Below are 12,869 nucleotides of genomic sequence, written 5' to 3'. Positions count from 1 at the left end.
GAGTCTCTAGTGCTTCCTTATACAGTCCCTGCTAGCTGGCAGGGCTGACAGCTCAGCCACATCCAGGTTTTTACCCTTTCCACCTTTAAGATTGTGTGTCTGATGCCTGCTCTGCCAAAACCATCTGCAACCACAGATGTGCTGACCAAAACTGCTCTTAAACTAATTTTTTTTTCAAATTTTTTTCCCATAAAGCCACCAAATAAAGAAAAAGAAAATATCTGCATGCAGCTCCTCAGTTTAGGACCCATCTTCAGAAATGTGTTTTCAATCTAACTATTCAAAGACGACTGTTAACATATTCACTCTCTGGAACAACTTATGGAGAGGAAAAGGAGCTGTATCGTTTAACGCAGGGAACGTACTACTACTATACAGGGTTTTTCCCAAATCCCCAAAACTTGCTAACAGCAGTCATATTCTTGCAACAATAACAGCAAACTAGCAATTGTGACAATGAGTTCTGTAAAACAATGAGCTTACTGGGATGGAAGTATCCTGAGCTAACAGGTTACAGTGGTAGTCAGAGCTGGTAACTTAGATTAGCTTCTGTAGAGCAAATTAACATCCTACTTGGATGCACCATCATATACAAACACTGTAATTTTTAGAAATTCATAGAGCTGACAGAAGATAAGAAACATTTGCTCAGGGACAACAGGGCTGAGCAATCTTCTTTCCTGACCTGGAACACTGACTTCTACAACGGGAAGCTCTGGAGATAACTCTGGCTTCTGTATCTTGAAAATTCATCATCTTTCAGTCTGTTAATTTTGCCAGACAGCCATGCATCTTATTTTTGAAGATGGCTGTTCTAGAGAGGAAGGATTAAGCTATCATAGCCTGAAAACCAAGAAACTAAATTTTGCCACTTCTCTGAACGTCACTTTGGGACTGCCTTAAACTTTTCTGGGGCACGAGGGTGGGATGCTGGATTTCTCCAGCCCTGCTGCTTTTCGCGTGCTTGCACATGGGAGGAAAGGAGAATGCAGCCCTTACACGTGACACACTCACAGTACAACTGCCAGGCGGCCTACCCTTCTGCAAATACCATTAGGAACTTTCCTGTTCAAAAATCCAAACTTGAATCAACATTAGCATCATAATTATTGCAAAGCTGCTGAATGGGCCACTGTTCCTTAAGGTCCATTTTAATCCCAAAACAACATAGTGAGGATGGGAAAGACTTTTTAAAGCTATTTGAAATATGTATACTCCATTTCAGGTCCGGGGAATCAAATTACCAGCCTGTAAGGGAGATAAGGCAGCGAGGGAGCGCCAAGACCCTGGGCGGCTGCGGGACTTGGTAATTTGCTCAGCTCAGTCGTTGGACCGAGCAAAGACCCCGGTAGCACCAGCTGGAACGTGTGCACTGCAGCTCTGGACAGCTGGGAGGAGAAAAAGCCAGTCACAAATTAAATTAAGAGGTGTAATATGGTGTGAGAAGAAAAACAAATTGAGATTGTGAAAACAGGTGCCAACTGACATTTACTCAATACTCAGTCACACTTCCCTTTCTCTATGTAATTAGCAGCTAAGCTGAATTAGGATAGATTTCATGCTTCTGTGACCTTCTAGAACCCCCCTACGGGAAAAGAAAAACACCTGTAGCTAGAAGGTTTTTTTCCAAGAGGGTAAAAGTGCCTAGCTACCGTGGAGCTGGGTCATCCAGGCTGATACACTAAGGGAAACACATATGTCTGTGTTGCATGACCGCAATGAGATTAATTTTCTTTTTGATTTTTTTCTTTTTTTTTAATTAGTCTAACAAGTAGCACTAAATGCAGGGCTTTAAAGTAGCAGCAGGCTGGCAAACTAATGTATTTTGTTATCTGCATTATTCAAGGCTGTCTTAATAGTTGTTGTGCAGAGAATAAGCTGAAACCCGTGGGGCACTATCCTGGAGTCCCAGGGAAGCAACGAAGTAAAATGCAACAGCTCCAGTCGTTCCCCACAGAGCCTTGTACAGTCTCTGGGCAGGACTGTGATGGTGTATCGGCTCCATTCAGGGCTCCCTGAAGGAGAAGGTTCAGCTGGGAGGGTGCAGGCGATCACCCTGACACCACCACACCTGAACACCATGCCTCCACAGGAGCTATAAGCTGGTCACGCCACATGGTGGGAAGCAAAACCCTTCTTCCACTGCCTGGGCAGCCTCCCCTGTTCAAGTCTGGATGCTCCCATAGCACAGGCTTGGCACTGACCAGGCCCACTCCCAGCTGGAGGGCTCACTGGAGGCTCCTCAAGGCCTCCCCTGTTCGGTGCAGGCTCCACACAACCAGGTCTTCCTCCGAACCTCTCTCCTAGTAGGGAAGGTACTGCAGGTTTTCAGCAAATCAACCTGCAGACATCACTGGTCATTCATCTTGATCTGATTTGAGGTCCTTGACTCAAAAATCCCCTTCTAGTAGAATAACATTATGTAGAAGATCTGCCAGGTCTAACTGCTAAATCCTGGAAACCTCTGTAAACCCTCAGCCCCAGGAATTTTAGAAAAACCTCCTTGGAAACAAAAGGATCAACAGGTCCTTTAAGCAGGGTCTGCGGCCACAGAGCAACTTTCAAAGCAGGCAATTCCCTCTTTCCCAAAAGCACCAGAAATACCAAACAGACTATCTTGGTGGACCTTACCACCAGCTGTGTAAGGATACACCCATCCTGCACTATGCTTGTCTGCAGCAAATATTCAGCCCTGTCCTGTGGGGCTCAGAAATACACTCACTGCAGCCCCCCTCAAACCTAACGACGAAACACCAACCACCCCCAGACACGCTGCAATCCACAGACTCCAAGTGCTTTGGGAGAAAATACGTCAAGCTACACCTTCCACTCATTTTTAGGCTTTCATGTGATAACATGAGGGTTTGGGACTCTCTTAAAAGACAGCAGCATTGAATTAACATTTTTTGCCTCAGAACTCCCCACAGCTGAACAGATGATGGCAAGCGCGTACCGTAAGACCACTTGATGAAAATGTCAGGGGCCTTAGAAATAGTTCACATTCTCTGGCCTTCAGTTTCATGATCATTATCATAATAAAATGTTTTTGCTTATTCCTTGCACACCTGCTGTGTGTCAGTTTCCCCCACCACAGCTCCGTTAAGGCATGCACTGCTCATACTGACATATACAATCACTTTCTTTATACCAAGCAGATCTTGGGCCCTATTTGCTCATCACACGCTGATAAAAACCACAGCACATAAAACGCTTTGTAAAGAGAGAGGAATGTAGACCGGCAACGTGGTTCAGTTAGATTAAATGAGAACAGAGGTCTGGAACTTGCTGTCATGAAGTTTTGGATCAAAATTCATAAATATTTCCAAAGTATTTGCTTTCATCTCATATGACCAACTATTCTTATGAAATGTCAGCAGCAAATCAAGCCAAGAGAAAAGCTCCCTGCATTCTGAAGCCATAAACCATAACCAAAACACCCTGCACAGAGCGGGAAGGATGGATGGATGGAAGGAAGGGGTCTATATCCAAGAACTCCGCTACCTGACTTCTTTTTAACCTCTATGATTCAAGGGGAAACTACATCTGGAGTTTCAGCTCCTCTATCCCACTTCTTCCTAATTGTACTCAGTAACTTCATTGCTGGTCCATGAGTACCTCGTCACATGCGTCCTTCAACCCTCCACACGCGGACTACACTCTACAATCTCCTTCACAATAGATTTGCCTTTATAAGCATACTATCCCGGTTGTGCTTGTAACAAACCAATCTGAGGAATAAAGAACGGTTAAATAGTGACCATATAATTGAAACAGAGCAAGTTTTACATAGGGTTTTATATGGTTTAAATGTATTTGGAACTATTTAAATTTTTTGTAAGTTTAGTTAGTTTAACAAAAAACATCTCGTATAAATTCCTGCACTTAGTAAATAGCTGCTGCAGCAAAACCTACTAAGCAAAAACAAGACTAGAAAAGTCTGTTTTACTTCAAACAATTTTATCATAAAAAAGTCAATAGAAGAATTTTTTAAAACTTGATGTTACATCTCAGGCCATTATCCTTGCAAGATTTTCTTCTTAGGTCTTGTGTGAACTGAAAGGACCTAAAAGATGCAGCAGGCTGTTAGTGTTAAGCAATGGAATTTATCTTACTTGTGGAACTGTTAATAGTAAAGAGAAGATTAATTTAAATGAAATTATTCCACACCCATAAAAGACAGGCCCTGAAACAGAAGTCCTAAATGTGGTTTCTTTCTCAATTAATTTATGGAAATGCCACTACGCAAAAGGCAAAAAGCATACATGGTCAAATCAGGCACAAGGACAGCAACTCATGAATGCAGCGTTTGCACTACCACCTTGTAATCCGACTCTGTTAGCCAAGATTTTACTCTGTCTCCTTCCCTGCATTTACAATGAAAAAGCATTCTTTACCAGTGCAGCTATTCCCATGCTCTGAACATCTGTAATTCCCACAACGTGCAATAATTTGCCCACATCTCTACAGACACAGCCCCTCTACCCTTAAGCTAGTCCAGTGCTGCTTGAGCAATGCATGGATCTGTGACACCACTCACCATAAAGGTGTTTACATCGTCCGTATTTCAAGACCAACTTAATGGAAAATATTCAAAGTAGCTGAAAATATCCCATGTCACTGGAAAAGACACGCAAATGTATGTCAGTCTTTGGGGTTTGGTGGGGTTTTTTTCTTTTTTTTTTTGTTTTGTTTTTTGTTTTTTTTTTTGTTTTGGTTGTTGTTGTTGTTGTTGTTTTGTTTTTTCCCCACTTCTGATGTGAGGGATTATTAAAAATATAAAAATACTATAAATAAGATTTAAACACCTCAAGAAAACAATCAACCAAAAATTTTTTCAAAACAGACATTGCTGTATTTTATTTTAAAGGAAAAGAATTAAAAGTATTATTATTTCCCCATATTAAATTTCAGAATTGTAAAGTTCCTCAAAAGATGGACAGAAGAATGTTTGTGCTTAATATTAGCCTTCGAAACATACACACATATTACCTAGTATTATCAAAAGTTGTAATGAGTATATATTTCAGATTTCCTTGTTTTAGGTTTCCTTAGAAGGAGGAAAATGAGATTTGCTGAATAATAAAAAAACCCAATCAGATAAAAAGCTTACCTTACCTCTGGCAATTCCTAGTGGTGGTACTTCAACCTTTTTTAACAATAAGACAAATATTTTCTAGCTGATCTGAATGGTCAATGGATATTTAATTTTTGATGTGATCAACAAAAGCAATTTGCAGACTATGCAGTTTATTTGGATAGTAATTCTCTCAATCTATGATAAAACCTAGAAATAGTTTATGGGAAAGGAAACAAGTATTCCTTGTGAAATAGTATGTCTCTGATATAAAATGCTTAATACAACACAGATGTACACATTATTAGAGGTGCACAAAAAATTTAATAGAACAGTAAAGAAACTGCCCTTTATGCTGAGAAAGTTCAATTATTTACAGTCTGACTTGTGTGAGCAGTGTAAAAGCCTGAAGTGTTGGGGTGGGAAGGAAGGTTGGTGGATTTTTTTATATAAATTTCCAAAATAATTCTGAAGTTGATTATATAAATTTCCAAAATAATTCTGAAGTTGAGGGGTATTTCTGACCCATCTCCGTTTTTCTTCTGCATTGCTTTCTTTTCATTTTATTCAAGTTTCTAAGCTAATGGAAACAGAGAGAATATTGTGCTTGTACAAAGTTTTACTGTTCGTTTTCTGAAAAAACGGGTTAATGGACCCATTATGAAAGCACATCTCCGTTCAGTAAATGATCACTTGACTTGGCATAAAATAAATCATCTGTAGGATAGTTTTCAATTAAAATAATTTTAAAAATTAAAAAAGTAGCCCTTTATGGACTCTTATTAATTCTAGTCCATGATACTACAGGAAAAGTATTACCGTGGCCACAAAAGTGCACGATTTTACTAACTGCATTGATGAAAATCAGGTGAAGGATTTCTTCTCAACAGAGATAGCTGAAGCTGCGACTGTCATTTTATTGAGACATGAATTAACACTCCGGTTTCCTTAACTATGGACTTAGTAATCATCTTGCACACAGAATATAACCCAACCACATTTTCATACACCATGTAGAGTGAAGGGTGTAACTACTGCCTTATCTCTTTGCGGAGAAGACATCACCAGAACAGAGAATGCAGAACTTTCTCTATCCCATCTTAGCCAGAAAAGTATTGATCGATGTTTTCCTGTCCAGTATGCACCTGCGCTCTAGCCCATACAAGCTAGCGATGATAACCTGCTGCGATCTCTATGCAATTGATTCTTTGTCACAATAAATTGAGCCTTTGCCACAATAAAAACCCTTGTCATATCAAGTACCGTAACACCAAAAATGTAACTTAATAAATCAAATGACTGCTAAGTAATTCTGTTTATGTATTCTTACTTCAATAAACTTCCACTTTATTTGGAAAGAATATTACTTAATATCCTCTACAGCACCATCCATGATTTTACTCCTGTCCCCAATACTCCCAAGCTGACTACACCTACATGAACAGCTGTCTATGGAATATTACCACTCTTCTTATGGCTTAAGAAGACACATCTTATAAAGACTACAATATTCTTGGTAATACAAAAAGAAAAAAAAAAAAAAGTCAGATGGATCCGATAGCAAGTGAAATAGCACAAATGTTTATACATGGCATCACTTGGAATCGCTCAGGTACTTCAGCAAATTTTCACTGTTGACAGCCCATATCTTTGTTCTAAAGATTCCTTGTCAATAACACTTTTGCAGGCTGCATTTATCTTATTAGCAGAACAGTTAGGCTGTAACACATTCAGACATTTAGCACAACTGTTAACCGCTAGCCTCAGGAGCACTTAGAACCTACATGTAAGAAAAATGCCCTGGGTTTCTGATGTATGATACACAGGAGAACCTTGGGACCATGTTTCCTTTACACAGCACTGCAGAAAGTCAACAAAATTGGTGGATTTCCAACCGCATGATGTCCCAGTTTCACTTTTGCACTGATACGATTACCCAAGACAGCAGAATATTGAATGAAGCTCTTATCCTTTTCTCCACAAAATACCTCTTGTGGTTTTACATTAAGTATAAACAGGCCTTGCCTGTTTGCAAAAAATCATGTTAGGGATTACTGGGAAGCTAGTGATTTATATCAACACAGAGAACGTAAGTTAGAGCAAGTAAGATGTGAAACCGATTTTTTAAGCAGATTATAAAGGAATGTTTTATAAAGGAAAGGCCTTGAAAACGAAAGGAAAACATCATATTTGATAATCAAATTCTAACTGCAACTTCACACTGAAAAATAAGAAACCTGTACCTTGCTAACACGAGATGACTTCTGCGAAGAAAGTTTTGTACCTACCCTTGTACTCACTGGCTATCTTAAGAAATAATAATAAAAAAAAGTAAGAGTCTCTTTCAGGTTCTGGCTATGAAATTCTGACATGGAATAACCAACCAACTCTCAGAACCATCTTCCATATGTTTTAAATTAACGTGTTCCAAATTCTCACAATTTTATGAGAATCTCTTACCTAGAACTCCAGGTAAATTAGTAACAGAAGCTTCCACTTGTATCTCTCGAGTTAATTCAGAATTAGCATGATTCTAGACATCAAGCTAAGAAAATTCAGCACAAAGACTCAAAAGGCTACTCGGGACTTGATTTTAAAACTGTTACAGTAAAGAAAAGCAAGTCTGTTTCTGAAAGCTACATTCCTTCCTCATAATAAGTAGCTCTTGATTGTCAACAAACTCAACTTTAATCTCATTCTCCACTTAAACCCGATCTCAGAATTACTTATGTACTATTGCAATTCTAAAAGTCAAATGACAATTCCAATTTGCCCTTGCTAAACCAGATTTGAAATAATTTAACTGACCCATGCAGATTATCCCAACATGCCATAGTAATTCAAAGAGACACAGCATGAGAAAGTTATTTGAGATATTTGAATAAATAAGTATTCATATTTCTCTGTGCATGGGGGGGGGGGGGGGGGGGGAACTGCAGTGGCATACATGTTTCAAGTGTTTCATGAAAACAAAACTTAATTTATTTTGAAATATGTACAGTGAGCTCATTGTTTTCATGATATAATTTCCTTTCTTCCAGGAGTTAAGTAATGAAATTTGTAGTTAAATAAATCAATGCAGAGTGATGTTGATTACTGAACTTTACAAAAAAATTTGCAATCCTCACATGTTCACTAGACATCCAAACCAAAATAAACCAGATAATGTGATAGACTGAGTTAAATTAGCCACAGACACATATTACCCTCACATAGCAAATGGCAGATATTTTTAAGACTTTTAAAAGAATTTTATAACTGAGTGCATTTCTTGCCAAGAAATCTTCTTAGGATAACAACTTAACAAATAAGAACTTGCAGACAGCTAGTGAAATTCTGAGACGTTGTCTATATCCTGTAGGAAAGTAAGTTAGTGAAAGCAGTAAACACTTTATCCTGGGGTCAAAGAACTAACATCTCTGTAGCTCAGGACATCTTTTTGATGAATGTGAAACAGCTGGAATAAATATATCAAGGGTAACAATTGTGCTCCCATGGTAGATCCAGCTGCTGAAAAATAAACCCAGGGGAAAAGGCCAAAGAGGAAAAACCCACAACATAAAAGAACTCCTGCACCATACATTCCCACTGTTTCTGCATACTTTTAAAATGAAGAACTCTGCAAATGCTGGTTGAAAATTAATGTAGAGATTAATTTGTTAAAAGCAAAACCAGTTTATAAAATGTTAAAAAAAAATAATCGAGGAATGATTGTTTTATTTAACAGCAATATTTTCATCTTTAGGGAAATTTTTTTTTCCCCAGACTTGAGGAACATTCATACCTGCTAGCAAGAAAGTTATTTAAAAAATAAACAGAGACTCATAATAATCCTGTTAATACTTTATTAGTGTAATTTTTTAGCTTTCTATTGGACAGAACATAAATGCAAACTCCAAAAAAATAAAATAAAATTCAGAGTCCTCTGCCATTCAGCAGAAGTGACCATGGCAGCCTGTTTCATGTTCATTCTTTGTTATGGAAACGAAAGGAGAGGGGAAGGGAGGGAAAAAGCTCAATAGAACAATTAGGCACACAGCTGACACTTACTGTACAATGATATGCACAAGTAATTTATAACAGCTATATTCATGAGATGTGCTCTTCAGATTTCTCCCTTGTATTAGACGAGCTTTGCTCAGATGAGCAATTGTCATTGAGAACAAGGGAATTAAGAAAGGAGTAACAAATGAAGACTTTTAAAACAAGTCCTTAAATAAACTAACGCAACAACAGAATGCAAAATTGTTCAGCTGAGAAGACATTTTTAACCTAGACTTCAAAACATTAAAAAGTCATTTATTTTACAGTTATTCAAATACACATGCATTAAATGAAAATATTGCACAAAATTAAAATTTAGATTGTGGAATTCATATGTTTTTATTTTGGTACACATTCTGGTAGCACTTAAAATTTACTGTTTAGTTCTAGCAAACACCAGCAGCACAAGCTTGAGGATGAACCAAATGAAAAAGTCAAATGTTCATTTTTTCTTAAAAATAATTAAGGCTAAAACAAGTGCATTTGTTGACAATGGCACAATTTTCAGTGGCCAGTCACAGCACCCAAAGGCCAGAAGATACACCCAGACACTTAAGTGCTGTATATTAACATTCAGTTTTTGAAACTTTCCAGAATAGGCTGCATGGGTTGACAGGGCAAGTATTGTAAATCATCCAACAGGAAAACCATTTAAATAAAGATACATCCAAACTGTTTTTAACAAAAAGTATTCTTTTCTGATGATTCTTGCCAGCCAACAGGCACCACTGAATCAGGAAGCCACATTCTGTAACTAAATATATATACACATGCACACATATGTATATAAATGTGTGCATAGGTATATGTGTGTAATAAATTCATTAAGTAAAATGACTAATAAACACGGTGTATTACGTTCTGTTCACATTCCTAGAGATATTATTTCATTTTTGGACAGAAATGTACCAGATAATTAAAAAAACCCCAACACTCAAATTTGCGCATGATCACTATTCTCTTGAAAATTTTCATGGTACCTACAGAGACTTAATAGGTTCCACAGATTTTACAAAAGAGTATTTGAACTTCCCATTTGCATACTGCATAACAAATTCAGTGATTTCAAAGACATAAAGTAGATTTTGTAGGATCAATGATATATTTGCTATATCGCCAAGAACAAATTGCCGAACCATCTTTCATCAGTCAGATGTCAGGCACGCCTGAGCACCCTGACATCAGAGGAAGATATGGTCATGTAAACAATAGGAGCTGGCTATGTTGGTTACTTCACACAGAACTCAAGATTTTGTTAAATTCAACAGCACTTAATCATCACGCTTCTACAGGACCTGCAGAGAGGAAGAGGGAAGGGTTCTTACATTTTACCAACTCGTCTTCATAGGGATTATAAAAGAAAGGGATTTCATTTACAGTTTTTAGTTCTGCAACAAAGAAAAAAAAGTGCACTTGAGCCCATGCATACTGTATGAGAATGTTAACAGTACAATATGATCGTCATTAAGTAGTATGATAAAAGGCTACATTGCATTAATAGAGTCCATGAGAAAAAATGATCTATATAGAGGCTTCAGCCAATTTAACTAGGTCCTTTGAGAGCCTTCTATCTTTTCTTAGAACACTTTCATAAAAGGTCTGTGTTCCTCCCTCACTTAAAAGGATCATTTGTTCCCATTAAGACACAAATTGCTATGAGGATCCTTGATCAATAGCTGTACCTTACCCTGTGTTTAGCATTCAGGAAAAAAATAAAACTCACCACAAACCAAACCCAAATCGGACTCTATAGGATTGCTTTATTTTCACCTGGACAGTGGTGCTCAAACAGTAGGGGACTAACAAAAAGGAAAACACAAACTGAGATATGCTGTGGCCAACCAGGATTATTCAGTTGTTACTTTATTTTTAATTAGACAGAAATTCTTCACTGAAACGAAACAGATGGATGTGGGGCCTTGATGTCAAATTTTTATTAAAATCTTACACTATGCAAAAAATAAAAAACTTATTTAAAAAAATATTGTAGTTTATCTCCTTTTTATTTTCATATATACACTGAGATGCGTTCAGAAATTTCCAAGTGTTCGCATATGACTAATGATATCTTTTACCTGTGAGGAACCAACTAATTCTAACATTTTCCCCTATGAGGCTTACACACTAAAAGGTAAGGAATCTTCCAATTAAGTAGGACATAGTCTTTTATACCAAAAAAAAGTTTCAGATTTTACTGGGGAGTTGTATGTAAACTGTGTCTTAGTGCAATTTCCTCATCTTCTTCTCATGATGTCTATCCTCTTTGAAACATGTACCCCCTTCCTTCTACAACTATCAACTTGACATATGTTCAAATACGCCAATTGAACTTAAATATGATGCCCCTTCTCCACTGAAGTTACATGCAAAATGTATGCCACACGCCGTAAGAGCAGAATATGGCCCTTAAAGCTACAGAATAACCAGAATAGAGGGTTTGTTTCTACTGCACCTCTGTCTTTAGTAAAACCCCCATTAGATCTAACATTAGTAGATTTTTCAAAACATGAAAGGTGATATGAATGTGGCATAGAAGCCACATTACCTCAACTTTTCTTTAATAAATGTACTTTTATGATAGGGCTATAACTATTTCTCCCCTCTCCTCTGAACGTGGTATTCCAGAGACTGCTTTTCCTGTTAGCTCAGTCTTTACAGGAATGTTAGAAGAGCCCTACAGAGCCTCAACAGTCATAACATAGAATGACTCCACCTGATTCTCACTCATTGCACTATCTCCCAGTGCCAAAACATCCTTTTCTTCCATTTTATCACCACAGTTGTGCTTTACTTGAACAGTCTGGCACTTTTCATTGCTGGCAAAACCATCGACTCAGGAACGGAACGAATCAGCATTCTTACATATTGAGCCAGTATTCTTCTCAATGTTGCATGAAGACGCACCAAATCATTTAAGACACACAAACCCTTTTGGTAGTGGTTGAATTACAAGTGAAGATGAGAAGATCCACAGGTCTTACAGATGCATTAATAATCTAATATGTGACACTACAAGACTGGTGCAGAAATAACAGCATGTGAGTTTGAAGCCCCAGAGAATCTGCCCAAGTAATTAGTCCTGGACAAACATACACCAGCTCAATAGGTTTCAAGTGTCACCTTTTCTGTAAGGAAGGCGCTTGAGTACAATGTAGTCTCTGCTTATACCTCTGCATCTGCTTTGACCGTGAATGCAGTTTGTTGAAGAGCTCATGGAACTTATTTTCCGGAAATAATGTTTCTAGGAACCTCTCCAGAAACACATACACCATTCTCTTGTTCAGCTGAGTGTGCTGGAACATTTCAAAGACTCGAAGAATGCCTTTCCGAGTAGTCTCAGCACCTATGATGTGCTTCAGTTCATCTATAAAAATGAAAGTTACACAGAAGTTTAAGCTAAATTCTGCTTCTGTTAACAGCAAACTTAAACTGAATATTAAGTCTTTCAAATGACATAGCCTGGAATTTGAAGTAACAGAGACTCTATTATCCACAGCATGACTAAACTAAAAGTTCTCTTACAGCAGAAGGATTTCTGAAAATTACTTCACTTTTACACTATGTATGCGGAAACATGTTATTTTACATGAAATCATGATGTAATGGAATACAGGTACTTCATGCACTAAACTTAAAATCCTCTAGTGAAACTAAATACTGACTTAGTTCTAAGAATTACAGTTGCAAAGTCACAGTATATGTGAAAATGTTCAGTGCTTTAATAATTAAAAACCTTTTTACTTAAACACAG

General features: G+C 37.7%; 1 protein-coding gene across 5 annotated transcripts in view; it reads right to left on the bottom strand.

The window, feature by feature from the left end:
- Positions 1–8,905: 8,905 nt before the first annotated feature.
- The window catches only part of SNX13 (sorting nexin 13), a 67,578-nt gene continuing 63,614 nt past the window's right edge, over positions 8,906–12,869 (bottom strand). For all 5 annotated transcript variants that reach the window (XM_056335181.1, XM_056335178.1, XM_056335180.1 and 2 more), the window contains one exon: positions 8,906–12,482. In XM_056335181.1, the coding sequence (XP_056191156.1) occupies positions 12,235–12,482 (248 nt within the window). In that variant the 3' untranslated portion in view covers positions 8,906–12,234. The remainder of the gene's footprint in view (positions 12,483–12,869) is intronic.

The sequence above is a fragment of the Falco biarmicus genome, chromosome 4 (assembly GCF_023638135.1).
Source record: "Falco biarmicus isolate bFalBia1 chromosome 4, bFalBia1.pri, whole genome shotgun sequence".
NCBI classification, from domain to species: domain Eukaryota; kingdom Metazoa; phylum Chordata; class Aves; order Falconiformes; family Falconidae; genus Falco; species Falco biarmicus.
The sequence above is the reverse complement of the archived record's forward strand: the minus strand, read 5'-3'. Positions and strand labels throughout refer to the sequence as shown.